We start from the raw sequence: 18,120 nt of genomic DNA on the forward strand, positions 1-18,120 counted from the left end.
TAATAACATTTAGGTTCAATTTTAATAAATATTAAAACAATACAAAAAGTTTGAACAACATATTAGAATGGCTAATTTGCACAAAAATACCACACACACAGAACACTGGCCAACTGGAAATGCACAATCTAATTTCATGACAACCGTTCCTACATCACCGCTTAGACTTGCAATGTTGTGCAATAAGTTATGGGCGACTCTGTGGTTATCCAAATATTTTCTATAACTTACATCGCTGATGCGCTGTATTATCAAAGAAACAAATTTATTGTAAATAAATAATAGGCTGGTTAACAAAATGATATTCAAGATCCTACTTTTAATTACGCTTTATTAAACAGTGTAACTTGATTTCATAGAAGCTTTACCTTTGTTGGCGAAAACCTGCCAAAAAGCCTTGCTTTCGATATCCAGAACTATAGATTCCTAAACTGTCTTTATACGCACAAACCAAAATACATATATGAGAAATGCCGTTATGCAGTTTTATCAAACAACATGTGCAATCTCATATAACTCCTTGTTGAATAATTGCATGTGTCTTGCACCAAGAATATTATCTGTTTGTAAAGTTACACAGCTTATCACATTATAGGCTGTTTTTATCAATTAGGTTGTTGTTGCATTTTCTTCATTGTTTCATCTTCTACTTGTGAAGCTTCTGTTAATTTTTTGCCAATTGTTTCATGAATCTCAAAATATTTGGCGATGCAACGATCCAAGCAAACAGATTCCCCTTTTTGTAGTTCTGCTTCGTAGTAGCTGGTACTGATACATTTCTTCTGACATGCCGATGACATTCTGGTTAAAAAAAGTCATTATATTTTTAGTGAATTTAGTCCAAATGTCATCTATAAAAACACAAATAAATTCAAATATTGCATCGATTGCATAAAAGGCGTGACTAGGATTAGCTGCATACCGTGTTGAAGTATAGGTGTTAAATAATAAATATCTTACCTATTGTACATATCAGTCATCATTTCAACTTCAAGCTCAGCAGCCAATTGTTGTTCAGGAGCTACATTCATTGTTTGTAAATATTGAAGAGCACAAATACACTATTTAAAAAATGAATTAGACTAGAATGCAGAAAAAAAAGTTTGTTCTGTTGTTTGGAACACCTGTGACAATGTAAAATTTGAGCAGAAAACAGTAATAATTTGATTCAGCATTTTAACGGTATATAGGCATAGGAAGTTTTTTTTCAACGTCTCTTGGCCTAATAATATATGCATATCGCATATATTAACATATACTGATATAGTAAAGTGAAAATCAGATTGCATTTACATTGAAAGACAAAGTTCTGGTAATAAATGATAGTATGTGACATACGGTATTCGAATAAAGCTCTTAGCCTCAATACCTATGCTCCTTTTTCAGAGATGGAAATGAAGCCCCAAACCCAGACATGAACGCCTCTAAAATATACTAGGCAACACCAACTGTACCTCGATATACTGCATAAGTTAACAGATAAAATAAAAACTCTATTACAGCTTTCATGCACTAAGCCCATCTGTGATTGAATTCTGGCGTCTGGTATAGTTCAGTACCACATGTACTTCTAGTTGACCTGGCTCAACAATTTTTGCATATGTCAATCCTAACCCCCACCTGACTACGTCACCGAAATATTACGTCATTTCGACGTCACAGTGGCGTAATAAGGCCCACCGAAGTATGCGGATGCTCGTCCAAAACGCACAGACCATCACCCGAAATCGAGCAAGCAATTTCTCTCATTTTCCCGTCACAACGGTCACTATAGGAGAGAGATCGCCGGCTTTAGCAAGTTCGTTATCGGCGGCGCAGATGTCATTTCGGGCGATCGTAATTATACTTTGGCAATCCCTATGACGTGAGGGTGACGTCGTAGTGACGTAATTTTTGGATGACATAGTCAGGTGGGGGTTAGGAATAGCATATGCAAAATTCGTTATGCTACGCCCACCGGAAGTACTTGTGGTACAAAACTATACCGTACTAAACCCGAATTCTGAGGGTTAATAACTCACCAAGGCCAGACGGCACCTGGGCAATACTGCCATATGAATACCTATGGCGTCATGAGTATCTCTTGTATTTGGACGATCACAGTAGACCTATGAAAATTGGTCCTTGAGTAGGATAGTTGCAGCAAATCTAAATATGGAGAAAATCACCGAAAACAGAAGTGTAACTGCGAAATGGACTATAGAAGCAACACACGTGCGAATCTGCGAGACTGAAATGGAATAATAAATTTCGCAAAATTACTATACAATTCCATAGATGCCAGATGGCAACGGGTATATCAATTTTGGGATAAACAATGATTTAAACCAAAAAACAATGATTAAATTCAAAAACAATTTGAACAAATTTTTTAGAGAAACTTGAATATTTATACTATTTTGAATATAAATTGAACTATTTTCAAGTCAGTGCTTCCTACAATTGCCACGATTCAATCTACAATCTGGCTGAATCTACTGAATTTGTACCAAAACTTGTTGCGCAATCGTTGTCGTGTGCGCCAGCGTAAACCAATAAATTATTATAAATAGCACATGGCATCTCTGGGCTGGTGCACCCACGTCTCAGGAAAGCCTGATTTTTGTTTTACAGATTTAAACTTTTTGATGACTAGACTCGAAAATATTCGAAACAATTCCGCGACATATACAAATTGCATTGCTAACCTGTACATTTGAAGTTTCTCGTCTAACGACGTGTTATTTTTGTTAAAATTTGTCGCCTAATTCGGGTCCTCTAAAGCGATAAAAGACAATATTGTAGGCGAAAACAGATAACTAAATTGCAGAGTAACCTAGATGGAGGACATAATTTAGAATTAAGTTAGGAAATTGGTGGATAGCGTACGATCTCAACTACCAACAAACCAAGCACACAAAATTTATACTCGATTCAAAATTGGGCATCTGAACATCCTGGTTCCAAACCGATTTTTGTTCAAAACATTCGCCTCCAGTCACTGGTCAGAAGACAGATTCAAGTAACTGCATTAACTTAACAAGATACGATATTAATTTCAAAACTCATTCTCTGTTAATCTAAATTTGATCATATTCAGAATTTAATTTCTACCATTTGTCACATGTCAGAGTTGAAACTAAATTATTGTCCCTGGCTTTCCCGGAAAAAAATCTCACTGGACTGTGAAAACCATTCGCATCAGAGACATCCACGACTTCACCGCCAACCACTGTTACTCATCAAGCCTAAAGTTCATCTGAAATCGTCATCAAACATGTATGTTATTATCCTTTTCAAACTGCATAGATGTAAGACACGCTAGTTTACAGACAGTGTACACACACAAGGCCTCTGCAATCCATATAGCTGCAGTCCAGTGTGGTTATAAGGCAGTAGAAAACACATGGATATAAAATACTGCATTTTATCAGGATTGCCTTCCCTCAAATTTAAATATGAAAATATGAGCAGCTCAGTGTATTTATCGATATAAAATGTGTGCATGATTGCCTTTTCCAAATTCAACATACAAAAATACGAACTATGATAGTTTTATTCTTTTACATTCCGATTCATCAGTATCACCATTTTTTGATTGTTCATATAAAAGAGAAAAAGGAATTTCAAAAGATAAACAAAGCATGTATTTTCCTGGTGCAACTTTTCTGACTTCCCGAATACTATGTTCAGGAAGATTTTCACTGAGGCTTTGTTCTGCTCTCTCTTTAATATCACCTAAAATAAATACATATTTAAGAATAGTAGTAGTGCAAAAGATTGTGTCAGAAAGTCTTAAATTTGACAAAAAGCCTTAATTATATAGGAATCATACCTTTTAAATCTTGAGCAGATGAAAAAGCATAACAATAAACAGTCACTGGAGGTAATGAACTTGATGTCTTGTTGTCTTCAGCTCGACTAAATGATAAAATATTATTGAATTAAATTAAACATTCCGATTGCTAAACCGTTCCTTATCAATGTTGCATACTTAATATTCTTGACCAATCCTGTGAATGCATCTAAAAATTCTATTGCCAGTGCCGGTAGATTCATTATAACACATATTGTCTCTGTTTTTGATGACAATCTATAAAAGTTAAAATGCAATTGATAAGATAGATGGGTTAATTCATTTTCAGTCACCATCCCTGGGGTATTGAATACTAGTGGTAAGATACCTAATACTTACTGCAAATGTTTTCCCAAGCATTCTTTGATAAACTTTCTGCCATCCATATTGAATGCATTCAATTTCGCTTTATTTAGTTTTGAATTGTGTAAAAGCCATTTGTATGATTCTTCATTTAAGTCATTTGCATATACTTCACAACCTGTTGCCATAATCAAATTCATTTTCATAAACTCATAAAAAAAAAAACTTGATTTCAGTAAAATGGAGGGGAAAACTGCTACAAAACCATTTAAATAGAGAATCTAACAAACTTGAAATGTTATTTGAGGAACATGTTCACTCTCAGCATATAGGGTCGTAGCTTGAAACTTTTTCTTTATTCTGAAATGTATTACAGTGGTGGATGAATTTTAATAATTTTGCATATCCCATTTTTGAAGTACGAAAATTTAATAATGGAAAACAAGATCATTATAATTTATATTCATGCCATTTCCAAAACGACAGCATGATACAACTTACAAAAGTCAACAAAATAGCAAATACATAAAAATATTTTGTAAAAGTGATAACGAAAAATTGTCGAATTTAAACCCTTTGGGTAGTACTATCAGCGAGTTCTTTGATTGGTAGTTTACCTTAATACCTTTTTTGGCAAGTGGTATGGAGAAAGGTCCAACTCCTGCAAATACATCAAAGACAACAGATTCCTTTGGAATCAACTCCACTATTCTCTGATGCTCAGTTTGCAACTTTGAATTCCAGAAAACCTGAATGAAAAAGGGCTCCAGAGTTTAGATACTCGTATGTGAATAGAAAACTACAGTACTAATAAATTCTGCATCATTACTAACAACAAACCTTTGAAAAATCGAATTCGAAAATATTGCCATATTCAATTATTTTGGTAACAAAATTTGCTTCACCGGCAATAACCTCCATTAGGAAATTTCTGTATGTATTGTCAATAGTTGAAGATTTATTCACGACAGTTGTGATTGCTTTGTGTTTGTCAAGAAGTACCTGAAAATAAGGTTTTGATAACAATCACATTTGCGAGTTAGAATGAGAATTATTCCTAATTATTAAACCCTTCTGAAATAATTTATCAAAGTACAGTCACAACTCACAATAATTCACTCAATTGATCTAGGGCAGATGCAACATCTGTAGTTGCACATATATTCATGTTAAACTTGAATATTGTCGGAGGCATAATGTTACAAAGTGATTTAAAAACCATTTTGAAAAATTCCAGAAAGAACCATAATCAACATTTATGAGCTTTGAATGGAGAGAAAAATATGAGTTTAAATATGGTAAAAGCAGTCAATTAATAATCTTCATCAAACCATTTCAGAAAATTAAGCTGGTTAACATTTGCATGAGATTGTCAAAATAGTAACCGTTGCTCGATATATCAAACTAATAACAAACTTCAATCCAAGATATAACTAACCTGACCAATTAATTTCTTGTATGGCATTTGATGTTCTAATAAATTGACATGAATGATATGACCGACTCGTTCAAAACCCGATGTTGAATCTAGTCCTTCAGGTAATACTGCACCAATAATTTCTTGGTGCTTGTATACATCATACCTGTAATATATTGAAAATATATTTACCAACAGGTAAACAAGGCATATGTTTCAATGATATGCATACAGTCAATTTTAAGTTCATTGCACAATAAAAGTCATTCCATATGGCTTTGTTTTGTGAGGTTCTTTCTATTTTGGTACAATTTAAGTCTTTGCATCTGAGACAAGTTAACTATTTTCATACACAGCATGCACTGGCAACTGGGGTTCACTATGCAGCCGTGGTTGACTATATCATTAAGCCATCTTATTAGCTTCTCTCTAAATCAGGATAAAAAAGAAAATCCTACCTTACTTAATACAGTATCTATATTTATTTGAATTCAGAAAATGTCAGGAATCATTAATATTGAAATTGTGTGATATTCGAAATACAAAGAAGGTTCTTGATTTAATAAATGAGATCCGTTTACACAGAGATTTAAGACTTTTGAATATGATTTTAAATAAGATCAAATAACTTAATATTATTTATAGCAATTGATAACAAAATTAAATACCACACGCCAAAATAAATCAATGGTCTAGATGGTCTAGCACAGTATAACGCTTGAGTAAACTTATTGTTTATTAGATAAGAAGTTATAACAAAATATCATTGCTCAAAGATATAATAACCTTATTTCCAACTTGTTAGTGTAAAATCTTGATTCAATTTGTAAATCGTTTAAAAGTTGTTGTTTGAATTCTGGAAGAGATTTGAAATTGAAGTCTTGTTTCATTACAACAAATTTAGCATTTTTTTGAGCTTCACAATTTTCTGCAGACAATAAATTTGCTCCTCTCCTCTTAAGAATGTCTTCTTTAAATTTCTTCTGGAACTTATTGAGTGAAGAAAAAGGTACTAGTATCGTGTTGACATCTACTTCCTTTTTAAATGCGGACCTGTTATGGCGGAAAATTCATTAAAAATGTAAGGAGAGCTTCCAGAATAAATAAATGAATTGCAAAAGGATAAAAATATACTTGGGGTTATTTAGTCCACAATCTCCATCATTCAAAGTAATAGCAAATGAACATGCCAGTTTAAGTAGTTCTGTTTTTTTACGAAACATTTGAAAACGCATTACAAGACATTCAATATCTCATACCTGTCTAATTCAACCATTCCTCTCACACCAGATGGTGGTGTGAATATATTCTGGTCACTTTGATTGAATGTTTCACCATTATTCATGATTAAAGAAAAGATTCGGAGACGCTTTTTCAAATAATATTTGAGAGAATCCAATCTTAATACTCTAAATGACATCTGGAACTAGAGATAGAAAACAAAGTATCGAAAAGTAATCAAGTGATGTGCTGCAATGAATTAATTCAACCCTAATTAAAAATAATGATGGATTTCTAGATAATGAGAAATTATCTGTATTGAAAATCAAGATTTTTGAATTTTTTTTTTTAAATTTAAATCATGATTTTGTTGAAAATAAAGTCAATTCAAAATTGTTGAAAATAATTGCATGACAAAAACCAGAAAATATATTACGCTGGTACATACATTTGTTTGCAATCTCACAAGCATAAGAAACATACTAATTGGCAGTGTCTAAGATATATAAATTTTGTGGGCCTTAAACAATATTCAAAACTGTGTACAACTTTTCGTGTCATAGAAATGAATAGCTTTATTTCCAGCTATTGCACATATAGGTAAAGTGCTGTGCCATGATGCACACATGCTTGTTTCATGAACTTTGTGAAGAATGGGTTGACGATGACCTAGATGGTAAATTTTTACAGTGTTTTGAGGTTGACCAAGTGTAAGAAAAACATCTTCGTGGTGTTTAGACCAGAGTAATTTTCTGCAACCTCCAGAATTAGCTTGCTGTGAATCAAGTGGATATGAGGATTTTGTAATATCCCAAAGAAACCATTCCATTTCTGCACTAGCTCCAACTTTACTGTGATTCAACCAGCACCAGTCTGCAGAAGTTAAGCTGTGTTTTTTGCAGTCAATAGCGAGTATTGCCTGTTTCAAATGTACATTGTAAAATCTTATTCGACCTCCTAGTTCCGCCGCCATCAATTTGCCTGATTGGTCAGGGTGCCAACATACGCTCACACCGGGATACTGAAGTGGGAAAGACACAATAACATCACCACTATCGACATCCCAAACTTTGCAAGAGTAATCGTCACTCACAGAAGCTAGCTCCTGACCTTCTATTGGCTCAAATGAGATATGATTTACACAATCAGTATGGCCTTCAAGTGAATTTTCCACAGCTTCTTCCTTCAGATCTGCTGTATATACATTGATCACTCCAGTTTTAGTTCCAGTAGCAATCACAATTAGGTTTGGCAAATGTTTTATATTTGAAACAGGGGACCAGGCAAGACAATTCAGATCGCATACTCTCAGCTTATGAAGTATAACATTATTATGAACAAGATTTTTGTATATTTGCTTTGCATAGCCACCATTAGCTTCTTTCTCTACAGAAAATTCACAGCTTTCAATTGTGAGACCATCTTTACTAGCAATTGCTATAAGGTTAGATGCACGTTCGAAAGGACAAAACTCCAAAGCATTAATGAATGGTGGTGCTTCTACAGCTTGACTATGTACAGTGTGAGTGCTCATCATATTTCCACCACTTTAATCCAAACAATTATTAATTTTTTTTTTTATGGTTCCAACAAAGTGAAATTTTCAATAATTAAATAATAAATAAGATAATAAAATTGAATCCATGTTCATCGAGTTGATTCCACAGTTTGATTTTAATTAGTTATTTTTTGATTGAAAAAAAAAGAGTTATGAAAAGTCATAAGTTATTGCATATCATGTCGAGTTCGTTTGTGTAAGAACATTGTTTTCTAAATTTTTCCATGTTTCTCCTTGCTAAAAGAGAGTTTCTTATCTTCACTATAACATTATTGACATTTCAGCATTTGGTACAATATTTTGAAAAATTACAGCATTGCGCTCCAACCATATTTCAGTATTTTATACCGTGCAGTACACAATAACAATACAATAGCATTACGTTCGAAAATTGATAAATGAGAATTAAAGTGATGATTTAAGTCTAATAAATTATTTATTATTAAAATTTGTTTGCGAAAAATTCCCAGTCAATTCCTAGCACTGTCAGACTGTAGCACTAATGCTCAGGTATAATTCCAGTCTTACTACTTACTGAATAAAGCGAGAAACAGCCCAGATGAGAGGAAAACAGCGCAGAAGAAAGGGAACATTTTTCTTTCATTATTTATTAGCGTCCTTGAAATTTTAAACAATTTGATGGGAACCCTAACACTAATTAGTATTGGTTTTACATGCGATACGTCTGCTATTAATGGGAATCAGCGGGAAACAAACGCCATTCACCTTCAGTAAGTAGGCTAGCGCTGCGCTACACAGAAACAACAGTAACGAGAACATGTTCGTGTATTACGCTGGAAGGCTGAACGCAAAAGAGCGACTTATGGCTGACTTGTCGGGACGGCGGGACAAGACGCTAAAAAGCGGTACTGTTCCGCCCAAAGTGACTATAAACCAAGTGAGGACATGCATTGGTAACGTTATAAGCGCTCGTGTGACGTCACACCAGCCATTTTGTGTCCAGAGTTCTATCGCTGTATGATCCTAACCAGGGAGATGAAACTAGTCTGGAAAGCCACGCCCACAATAATAAAACAAACAAAGTTATGCGCGTTAGGAGTTTCTGCAGCTTCACGCTCCATTGCGGTCACTTGATTTGCTCGGGGATTATTGAAGAGGGTGGTATGTGCACAAAATATCTCGCTGTCGCCTATATTCTTAGCTCAGCAGCCTATAGTATTTCATTAAGTTGGTTCAATACTTTAATTAAATGCCGGTTGTCCATCTTAAGCTCGGTCTCTTTAGTTTATTTCAAGATAGATTAGATTCGGCTTCAACTAGTATTTCCCCCTCAAGACAACGCAGGTACGGTATGGTAACTTGGCGTTCTATGAACCACCCCAGTACTGCAATATTCTACCCGATTATTGTAACCTAGGGCCTAGGCTACTTTATTTCTTATGTTCTGTGAGTCCGGTACTGGGTTACGATCTTTATAGTTACACACCCTCCATTCTAGAAGATATAATTCTACTATTATTACTTACGACTAACATACCAGCACTATAGTCTGAGAGTATTCACAGATTTACCAAACACCAATTTCTTTTTCCAAAGTCAAACCGTTTTATTTTTTCTTTACGTTTTTGTATTACTTTTTTAGAATTGCATAATTTGTATTATAGTGCTATAGGCTATTTATTCACAATCACTCATCAACAAGAGTAATTGATGTTGCATTCCACAATGCGATAGTGTCAGTGGATCTTGCACCCTGTTTTTGCCATCATCCAAGCGGGTTTGTTCCGGTGAAAAATTTATATGGGCAGCAGTGTTCCCTCTAAGGTGAGCGCGTGTGCACTGCAAGTTTATGCACATGATTTGATTGCGTAATTTTCAAAGTCCTTGACGTTATCCGCTCAGACCATCTCGCTAGCATTTTCTGGGAAAGTGTTGGAGAAGTGGGATTGGGGCTTATTACAGATGGACTTAGTGCAAACCGTAAAATGTTCCATGAGTTAAATAATTTGAGGTTAACTTTCCCATATACATGTATCAATGGTTCTGATCATTTCATTTACTCAAAACAGTAAGCAATAATGTGTTTGCGAGTCACGCTGGTGGAATTCGCCTATTGAAAAAAGATGACCATTTTCGTGCAGTACCATCTTTTTCATCCAAAGAGTTCCACTCCTGCAAATTGACGGAATCCCACTTGTGCTTACAAAGCTACCCAAAAGTGTGTGTCAAATATGCAGCCCAGGTGCTATCTAAGACTGCTGCAAGATTGATGCAGCAGAGAGGTGGGCCAGAACTCTTGGTCAGCATGGTTTGATATTATGAATACTTGGCCAAATTTTGGATATAAAAAAGGGTGCTCCCGTAATATGTGTACCAAGTTGGGGTTATCAGGTTGTGCGCTATCTTGGTACACATACTACGGGAGCGCCTAAAAAATGCTCCGACCATTCCATAGCATTGATGAGTGACTGATTTAGCTTGAAAATAATTTTCATTCCAGGAATACGCAACTGGAAATCATCTGTCGCAGAGACAAAAGAGTTCTAGATATTCCGTATTTTTATTATGCAACTTACATTGCCTATTGCCATGAAAATATACTATATTGCAATGAAAATTTTGTTATGAAAAATAGATTGTTTGTTTAATTACTGCTAAAGTAATAAAACTGGAATGACATCTAAACGCACTACCTTGCAAAATAAAGTGAAAAGAGATCATGCTCTTCATCTACATTTATTTTTTAGTAGTTTTCGTAGGGATAAATTCTGTTTGATGGCACCTTATTTTTCTAAGATGTCCAGCATGCTAGTATCGTTTTGGGCGATACCAAATGATTCTATATTAAAATTTTCAAAAACTGTGGCTGTAACATCTTCATGAGCATAGTTTAATCTAAATTCAATTTCGAGCAGCTTGGACACTGGGCAATGGCACGGTTAAGCGTCCATATTCTGCATTACTGCAATCATAGAGTCAGTTATCAAACAGTCCGGTTCGGGAGAAAATAATGACTGAATTCTTTTGCAGTCTTCGGGGTCTTAGCATCGTTTTTGCTTTCCTAGTAGAATGAACCCAGCAATGTATTGGATTATATGGACCTCATCGTCATTCAATATGATAGAACTTGAATTCAGTAAATCTGGAAAACATAGGGAACAGGTGTGTAATAGTAGGATATCGCAATATTGATTACCATGAATGTCAATCAAACACGGTCAATACTTGAAATTAAATTCGATCAAGCGCCTGTTAAGCTAGTGCGCACAATGTATGAATCAGGTAGTGCTTTATTGCCTACATTCAAAACCAATATTGCTTAGAAAACAGTTGCGTTTTATATCCTTATGTATGAATAAAAACCCAATTAAGCAATTTTTGCCAGTTAGTCATATTGTCCGTAAATTATGGTATCTAAACATACTCAAATCCAGACAAATATTAAGCACCACACCTTTCGTTTTATCCATTTCTTTGGCTGTGAATCTATCAAATAATTACCCGACAGACTGGAGGGTATAGTAAACCTGGAATACTCTGTTCCAATGTGAGGAATAACGCTAACTGCATCACAGCTGAAAGATAACATTTGATCACTCAGGACTTTCCTTCAGCAACAATTGCAAGTATTTGACCACATTTGGTAAAATAGGGACAGTGGCTGCAATGATCTTCCCCACACTAATATCTCTGCCTAAAAATAAAAAAAATTCAAAATTATTTTGACAGATTCATCCCATGGTGTTTAAAAAAATCTGCACTTCATGTTTATCTTGAGTTGTGGAAGTTGTATTAGTAATCATGGAATTTATGTAGGGGTCTATAATTATGTAAATCTTACCTTGTTTGTGAATATGTTGAGCCAAAGATGCCACGCTGGAAAATAATAACTTTTGACACGTCGAGCACCTTGAAATAAAACATAGGTTATTTTTTATAAATCTCAGAATAGGTTGTTTATTAGCAAAAATATTGTCATGAAAATATCACATTTAGGTATGTAGAATAAAATCCAGAAAATATATTGATGGTAAGATAATTGAATGCATGATCTGTTGGGGTCTTGCATTAATCTCTCCTAACACTTTTTGCCCTCTGTCTGTCTGTAACTCTCTTTTCAATAGCTGTCTTACTTTTGCTCACTCAAGGCAGCAAGGTAAACTTTTCTTCCATTGACTCATCAAGATCTATGAATACATGTCAGTTTATGATCCTCTAACATGAATGAATCTAGTACGGTACAGGCAGACAGGTAATGTCTGAATATATCATCAAATTCATAATCTGATTCAGGGATTTAAACTCGGCAGCTCTGTCTGTCATATCTCAGCACATGATAACTGCTCCCTGAATAGTCACCCGCTAATGGAAACATACTGATAGTATATATTTAACGTATAGAAATGGTAGGCTTACCTTTATTAGCCATAATAGCCACTGATTATATAATACCTTGAGTCCGATGCGACCAACAGATATGGTGAAACTGCAGCAAAACGCTGGGAACTCGAGTGGGCGTTAACGAATCAAGTTGCCGCAATGGAGCGTATCGCGTCAGACACTCCTCATTGGTCAAGGCTTTAGTTGCGCATCATGGTATGTTAGTCGTTGATCCTAACTAAGTGATTTAAACCTGCGATCGTTAAACAGCTGATTAAAAAAAAACGATGCTCAATAATTCGGAACAAACTTTCGCAATGGCAAAACGAATGAACATTCTTCTGAAAAATTAATTACCCGCAGATGTTTAAAGTCATCCAACTAAATCAACAACTCAATAGAACCAAAATATTAAATAAAATGATACACATTTTAGTATTAAATTATTATAAAATTCCCGATGTAAGTATCGCTACTTGCACAGAATCTATTTTAACAAAGTGACAGAACCACAATACAAATTATACTGCAGAATCTTGCACTATTTTTGCGGTACATGTCATGATATTAAAATATGCGTATCGCAAATTTTCAACAAGGTGTACATTGCCAAAATAATATTAAAAAAATATACTACATGCATGGAATGAAGGATAACGGCGTATATCAAGTTTACAAGAACATCTAATAATCTGGAGTGTATAAAATATCAAATTATCTATTTTATTTGAGCTCTTGCCGCAGGTCCACGAGCATACCGTTTTTCAATAATTTTATTTGTCTCCTCTTTTGCGTGAATATTTAACCTTAAACTGAGAAAACGTTTCAAAATTTTAAAAGCGATGTTGTGGCAAGATGGTAAATTATATTTCAAGCAACCTCATCTGTCGGAAAAGTAACAGGCGAAAATATATTATAAAAAGCATTAGTATTTGCGCGAAATATAGTTTATACTTCGCGCAAAAATACGATTGCTTTTTTGGATGGGTGGCATAAATATTGGGTAAAACTATCAATTTTCAAATATTTATCGTGTGTGTAAGACCTTAAAGGGGTTGGTAACGATTGTGGGTATTCATCGGGATTGACACTTTCCATAGAAACAAACAAACAATTTGAACCCCGTGTCTTTTTAGGGTTACCCCGGAAACGAAACATCAAGGCTAATTTTTCACTGTTAGATATCGATAAAATTACAATTAAGTTTTATCAACGAAAATGGAGAAGACATGATGGCGTCGCTAAATCACCTAGTAAATATTTCACATTTTCCGACGCAAAAGAATCGAAACATCCTGCCAATAGTAAGTTGCTAAGAGCTGCAACGCCAGTCGAGGCGGCTGGTTTTTAAATTTTGTACTTTATAATGTACATGCTTCGATGAAATTCATTACGCCGCGCAATGTGCTAGCCATGAGATCGTTTACATTCTTTAAATTTTGGAGCAACTGTTGCAACAGTTCGTTAAATTAAGAAAAATTTTCCCGTGAAAATTCATTCCATCATCTTTTGGAATGACTAATGTAAAACGCAGACTTTAAACTTTCGGCATGGTGTGAACAGGTATCATAATACCAGTTCAAATAGTACCTGATTTAAACGTATGCATTAGGTTAATGACGTTTCACACTTGCGAAGGAAAGCGATATGTGTTCTTCATATAGAACGTTGCTACGTAATTGCGTAACGAAGTGATTAGGGAACGTTGTTGTTTAACTCAAGTTGGCGCAGTGGACATGTCAAGAATTGGAGAACATTGAATGAAATAACTTATACCGGTACAATTTTACTGGTGCATGATAAATTCTATCTAATGTCGAAAGCTATCTTTAACCTCTGCAAATGTGTCGGTGTCATATTGGGTTAAAACAAGAACAAATCGAAGTTTTTGTTATTATTTCAAAAGCTTTTCAAAAAAATTCCACGCTTCTCAATTTTGCAGATTATGATAATCGCAACATTTTATCTCCATCTCATAGTTATAATTTGTCTCCTGGTTGTCTTTCAAACAATATAAAACTTATCTGCATATAATTAAGGTTCGTGAGATATGAGGTTTCAAAGTTGCATAACGGGATGATAAGATAACTATCGCAACTTTCACGAAACCGCACGATACCAGTATGATTCCACGAGGCAAATGGCAAAAGAAAAATGAAATTAACCGAATAAAATGCAAAACAGTAAAAAATCGCGTCCGCTATGCATCATTGGACTCGGTGTCTCCACTTGGTTTATAGTCACTTTGGTTCCGCCTAAAGCGGGACGTATGGTAAGTGTAGCGTGTAGCCATTACAAAAATCCCAAGGTCAGTGTTAAAATTTCATCGAGTACAATATAATTAGATTAGATAGATATATTTAGCAATGCCGTACTGTCCACAAAAGATCATATCTACTACAGGTGCCAGTAGTTTGATTAAGATATTTGTGCCCGTCCCGATTAAATCATAATCGTGATCATGACTGATTGTGTGCCGTGTGGCAGATTACAGCAATTTACCGAATTCGACAAATTGAGCCGCGCTTGCCACACTGACTCCGCCGTGTCTACCACTCAGATTCTTTTTAAGATATAACCGTTTGAAAAATCCCAAGTTCTTATTCTGGACAAAATACGAACGATTGAAATTTGTTTTATTGTAATAAAAATTGTTTAATCATATTTACGGTTTATTATATATACTTTACTCTAATTATCTTATATATCGTCACATACCGAGAAAAAATCACCAAATTTTGTGTTTTACAATGCCTATAAAAAAGCGATTTTAATCTACCACGAGTCTGCTAAAACAAAACGTATGGTGTTATCCTTGGTTTTATGTTTTAGTTTTAATTTCTAAAATGCCGCTTTTCAATCAAGAAATTTGGGTTGCGGATTTCCCTTTTTAATAAATATTTTTAGATAGATAGATTTATTGATTTGTCAACCAAAACAAATATAAATATGAGGGCATACATACAAATAAATAAACACTGTTGTTTTCTGGCAGGGACTGGAGGGAGCGATACGACCATACCTTCATCCAAGTCAACTCCCCCAACTTCACTGTTACGCATAGAATTCACAGTTATTGGATGACTAGGTATGTAGTCAATATATAAAATCTGATGTGGACTTGCCCGAGAATCATTAGAGGGGTGACCACATAACCATCAAACTTTCCCGCTTTTGTTTTTGGCGTTCCTGGACGTTGCTCTTTGGGGTTAGACTTTTTGAGAGATTTATTAAATAGTCGATCCCAGTTAAAGACAGTTTGTTCACTCCTGCTACAATATAACTCGTACAATTTTTTCCCTAAATAATGACTAATCAGTGGTTCTCAAACTAGGGTCTGAGAGTCGCATGCGGCTCTCAACAACCTTTCCTGCGGCTCTTGTTAATGCTTTAACAATTAATTACTTTCAAAAAACATTTTTCATTGAAAACTAATCATTGACTTGAAATTAAAATGCGGGAGTCTATTAGTTAGTTAGTTAGTCGAATGGATTCCCCCGTGTTTATTTGCGTAGCGTTGACTAATCTACAAGATGCAATGGTGACGCAACAGTAAGCGTTTTCGCGGCCACCCGGACACTTTTCACTTTGAAGGATTTTAAACATGGCTGTAATCATTGGCTTGCCTTCGTGGATTTTCAGTTTTTTTCGCATTTCCGAATATTAGGTATAAATCAAATACCTCAATGATAATTTGATTTTTTCCCAGTAATCGAAAATAGTCCCGAAATATCTGGCGATCATCTCAAGCAGCTACGATTACGACCCACTTTGACAAACTTATCAGAAATCAAAGCCAAATTAAATGGCTGTTAGCCTAGGGTAGGCAAAATCGAATATTTTTTCGAATCGAATAATTTGAATATTTTTAACGAATACCGAATAGTCGAATAATGAATATTTTTTATACATAACAGAGGTCAATACTCCATTTGGAAATTAATAGAAACATTAAAAAGTCGGCAATAAAGCGTTTATTTTATTATAATCGCTGATTGTCTTTGTCACCGCGATCGTTTCGGCTGCGATTAACCAAATAAATTTTTTTCTGAGTTTTATCCTCTGCCTTGGATTTGATCTTCCTTATCACCGCTTGTAAATTAACCGTGCCTGTTTAAAGTGAACAGTAACATCGATCGATTGCGTGAATCCTGAATGTTGATTTAAAATAGCAATTAAATAAATTGACAATAGAGGCATTTCTAGGCCTTTGTGTCTAATAGAGGGTCAGACGCTAATTATAACTAATTCCTTCAAGTTTTAACTTTTTTTCAACAAAACAACACCCCGATGGTTATTATATATATAGCTAAAATACTTACTGAGTGATGCTCAATTTTCTTTACGGAATTTGCAACTTCAGCACTTCACTTAATGATTTCGATTATGTCATGCCTTAGGCATAATTATTACCGCCCAAATGCTTCAAAATTTAACATCTGTAATCATTTTCGATGATAAAAGACGCAACAATTCGTCAGTGTGCGTTGTTACAACGAAATTCACGATTGATTTTACGTTCTACTCTTGGCTCAACCGCCATGCATGGTCGAGCAAAATTTTTACCTATTCAAAACATTTCTTAGCCAATGATGGAAGGGATCACTGAAGAGCTAATAAAAAGTGCTTTAAAGGGAGTAGGACATGACATTTCTTATCTGGTTACAACCTAATGAGTGTTTTTCATACAAGTAACTCATACCAGTTTTTGGAAAAACTTTTGGTCATTTTTAAATCCATCCTATTTATATAAGAGTTTTCTAACGACCTCAAATCGCCTTTTTCACAATGAAACGCCGAAAAGTCATTTTAACATTTAATTTTAATCAACTTTATGTTCGGTAACGCAAGTAATGGCTAATGACATGTCACCAAGCATGCGGAGTTTAAAATCTGGGAAATTTATTTTGAATACCTAATATGGTTTGACGTTTCTATATTTACGGAACGGTAGGTACGTTTTTTTGCAAAATATGGAATTGAAACGATAAGTGCAAAGATATAACACCATAACCCAAAGACAACGACTTTTCAAATTTGTCTTTTTTTTTCAGATAGCGAGCGCCGTTGGGAAATCTCGCGTAATTCTTGATTGAGTTGGAGACGCGCGAGTTCAGTGTCCAAGCAGAGCGGCGCAGGTCACGTGGTACCGGATATTCGAATAGTACAATGCCATTCGAATATTCATTATCCGAATATTTTGCCCAGTCTTGGTTGTTACTTGTGTGATTGTTACGATGACTTGGTATTTTAAATACGCTCTTAAGGTTTGTTGCTTATTTTACCTTGCGTTGTTTGTGTGCGGCTCTTCGCAACTTCGAGGTTTGAAATGCGGCTCTGTGAATAAAAAAGTTTAAGAACCACTGGTGGTCGCAGAATCAACGGTGTTCTTCATCGCCAGCACTTCATACTCGTTGCTCCCCAATTGCTCTTAATATTCATTAT

The 18,120-nt window shown here is 34.9% G+C and overlaps 3 protein-coding genes across 4 annotated transcripts; all 3 read right to left on the bottom strand.

Annotated features, from left to right (window-relative positions):
* Positions 1 to 3: 3 nt before the first annotated feature.
* Positions 4 to 1,136, bottom strand: LOC120326222 (mitochondrial import inner membrane translocase subunit Tim10-B-like). The gene is made up of 2 exons (XM_039392470.2): positions 961 to 1,136; positions 4 to 801 (listed from the first exon to the last, which is right to left on the bottom strand). Exons 1-2 carry the CDS (start codon positions 1,029 to 1,031, stop codon positions 606 to 608), a joined length of 267 nt encoding a protein of 88 aa, XP_039248404.1. The 5' UTR covers positions 1,032 to 1,136; the 3' UTR covers positions 4 to 605.
* A 2,116-nt stretch (positions 1,137 to 3,252) lies between these two features.
* Positions 3,253 to 6,975, bottom strand: LOC120326752 (tRNA (guanine(37)-N(1))-methyltransferase-like). 2 transcript variants are annotated; one of them, XM_039393094.2, is made up of 9 exons: positions 6,815 to 6,975; positions 6,342 to 6,608; positions 5,577 to 5,721; positions 4,979 to 5,140; positions 4,764 to 4,887; positions 4,175 to 4,316; positions 3,974 to 4,072; positions 3,815 to 3,900; positions 3,253 to 3,717 (listed from the first exon to the last, which is right to left on the bottom strand). In XM_039393094.2, exons 1-9 carry the CDS (start codon positions 6,973 to 6,975, stop codon positions 3,524 to 3,526), a joined length of 1,380 nt encoding a protein of 459 aa, XP_039249028.1. In that variant the 3' UTR covers positions 3,253 to 3,523. The 2 variants fall into 2 exon arrangements, with proteins under 2 accessions (XP_039249028.1, XP_077968050.1); XM_078111924.1 differs by having other exon boundaries at positions 6,690 to 6,828.
* Positions 6,976 to 6,981: 6 nt separating this feature from the next.
* LOC120326753 (nucleoporin Nup37-like) lies at positions 6,982 to 9,186 on the bottom strand. Its single transcript, XM_039393095.2, has one exon. It carries the CDS (start codon positions 8,311 to 8,313, stop codon positions 7,309 to 7,311), a length of 1,005 nt encoding a protein of 334 aa, XP_039249029.2. The 5' UTR covers positions 8,314 to 9,186; the 3' UTR covers positions 6,982 to 7,308.
* Positions 9,187 to 18,120: the final 8,934 nt, after the last annotated feature.

Source organism: Styela clava, chromosome 4 (genome assembly GCF_964204865.1).
Source record: "Styela clava chromosome 4, kaStyClav1.hap1.2, whole genome shotgun sequence".
NCBI lineage: Eukaryota > Metazoa > Chordata > Ascidiacea > Stolidobranchia > Styelidae > Styela > Styela clava.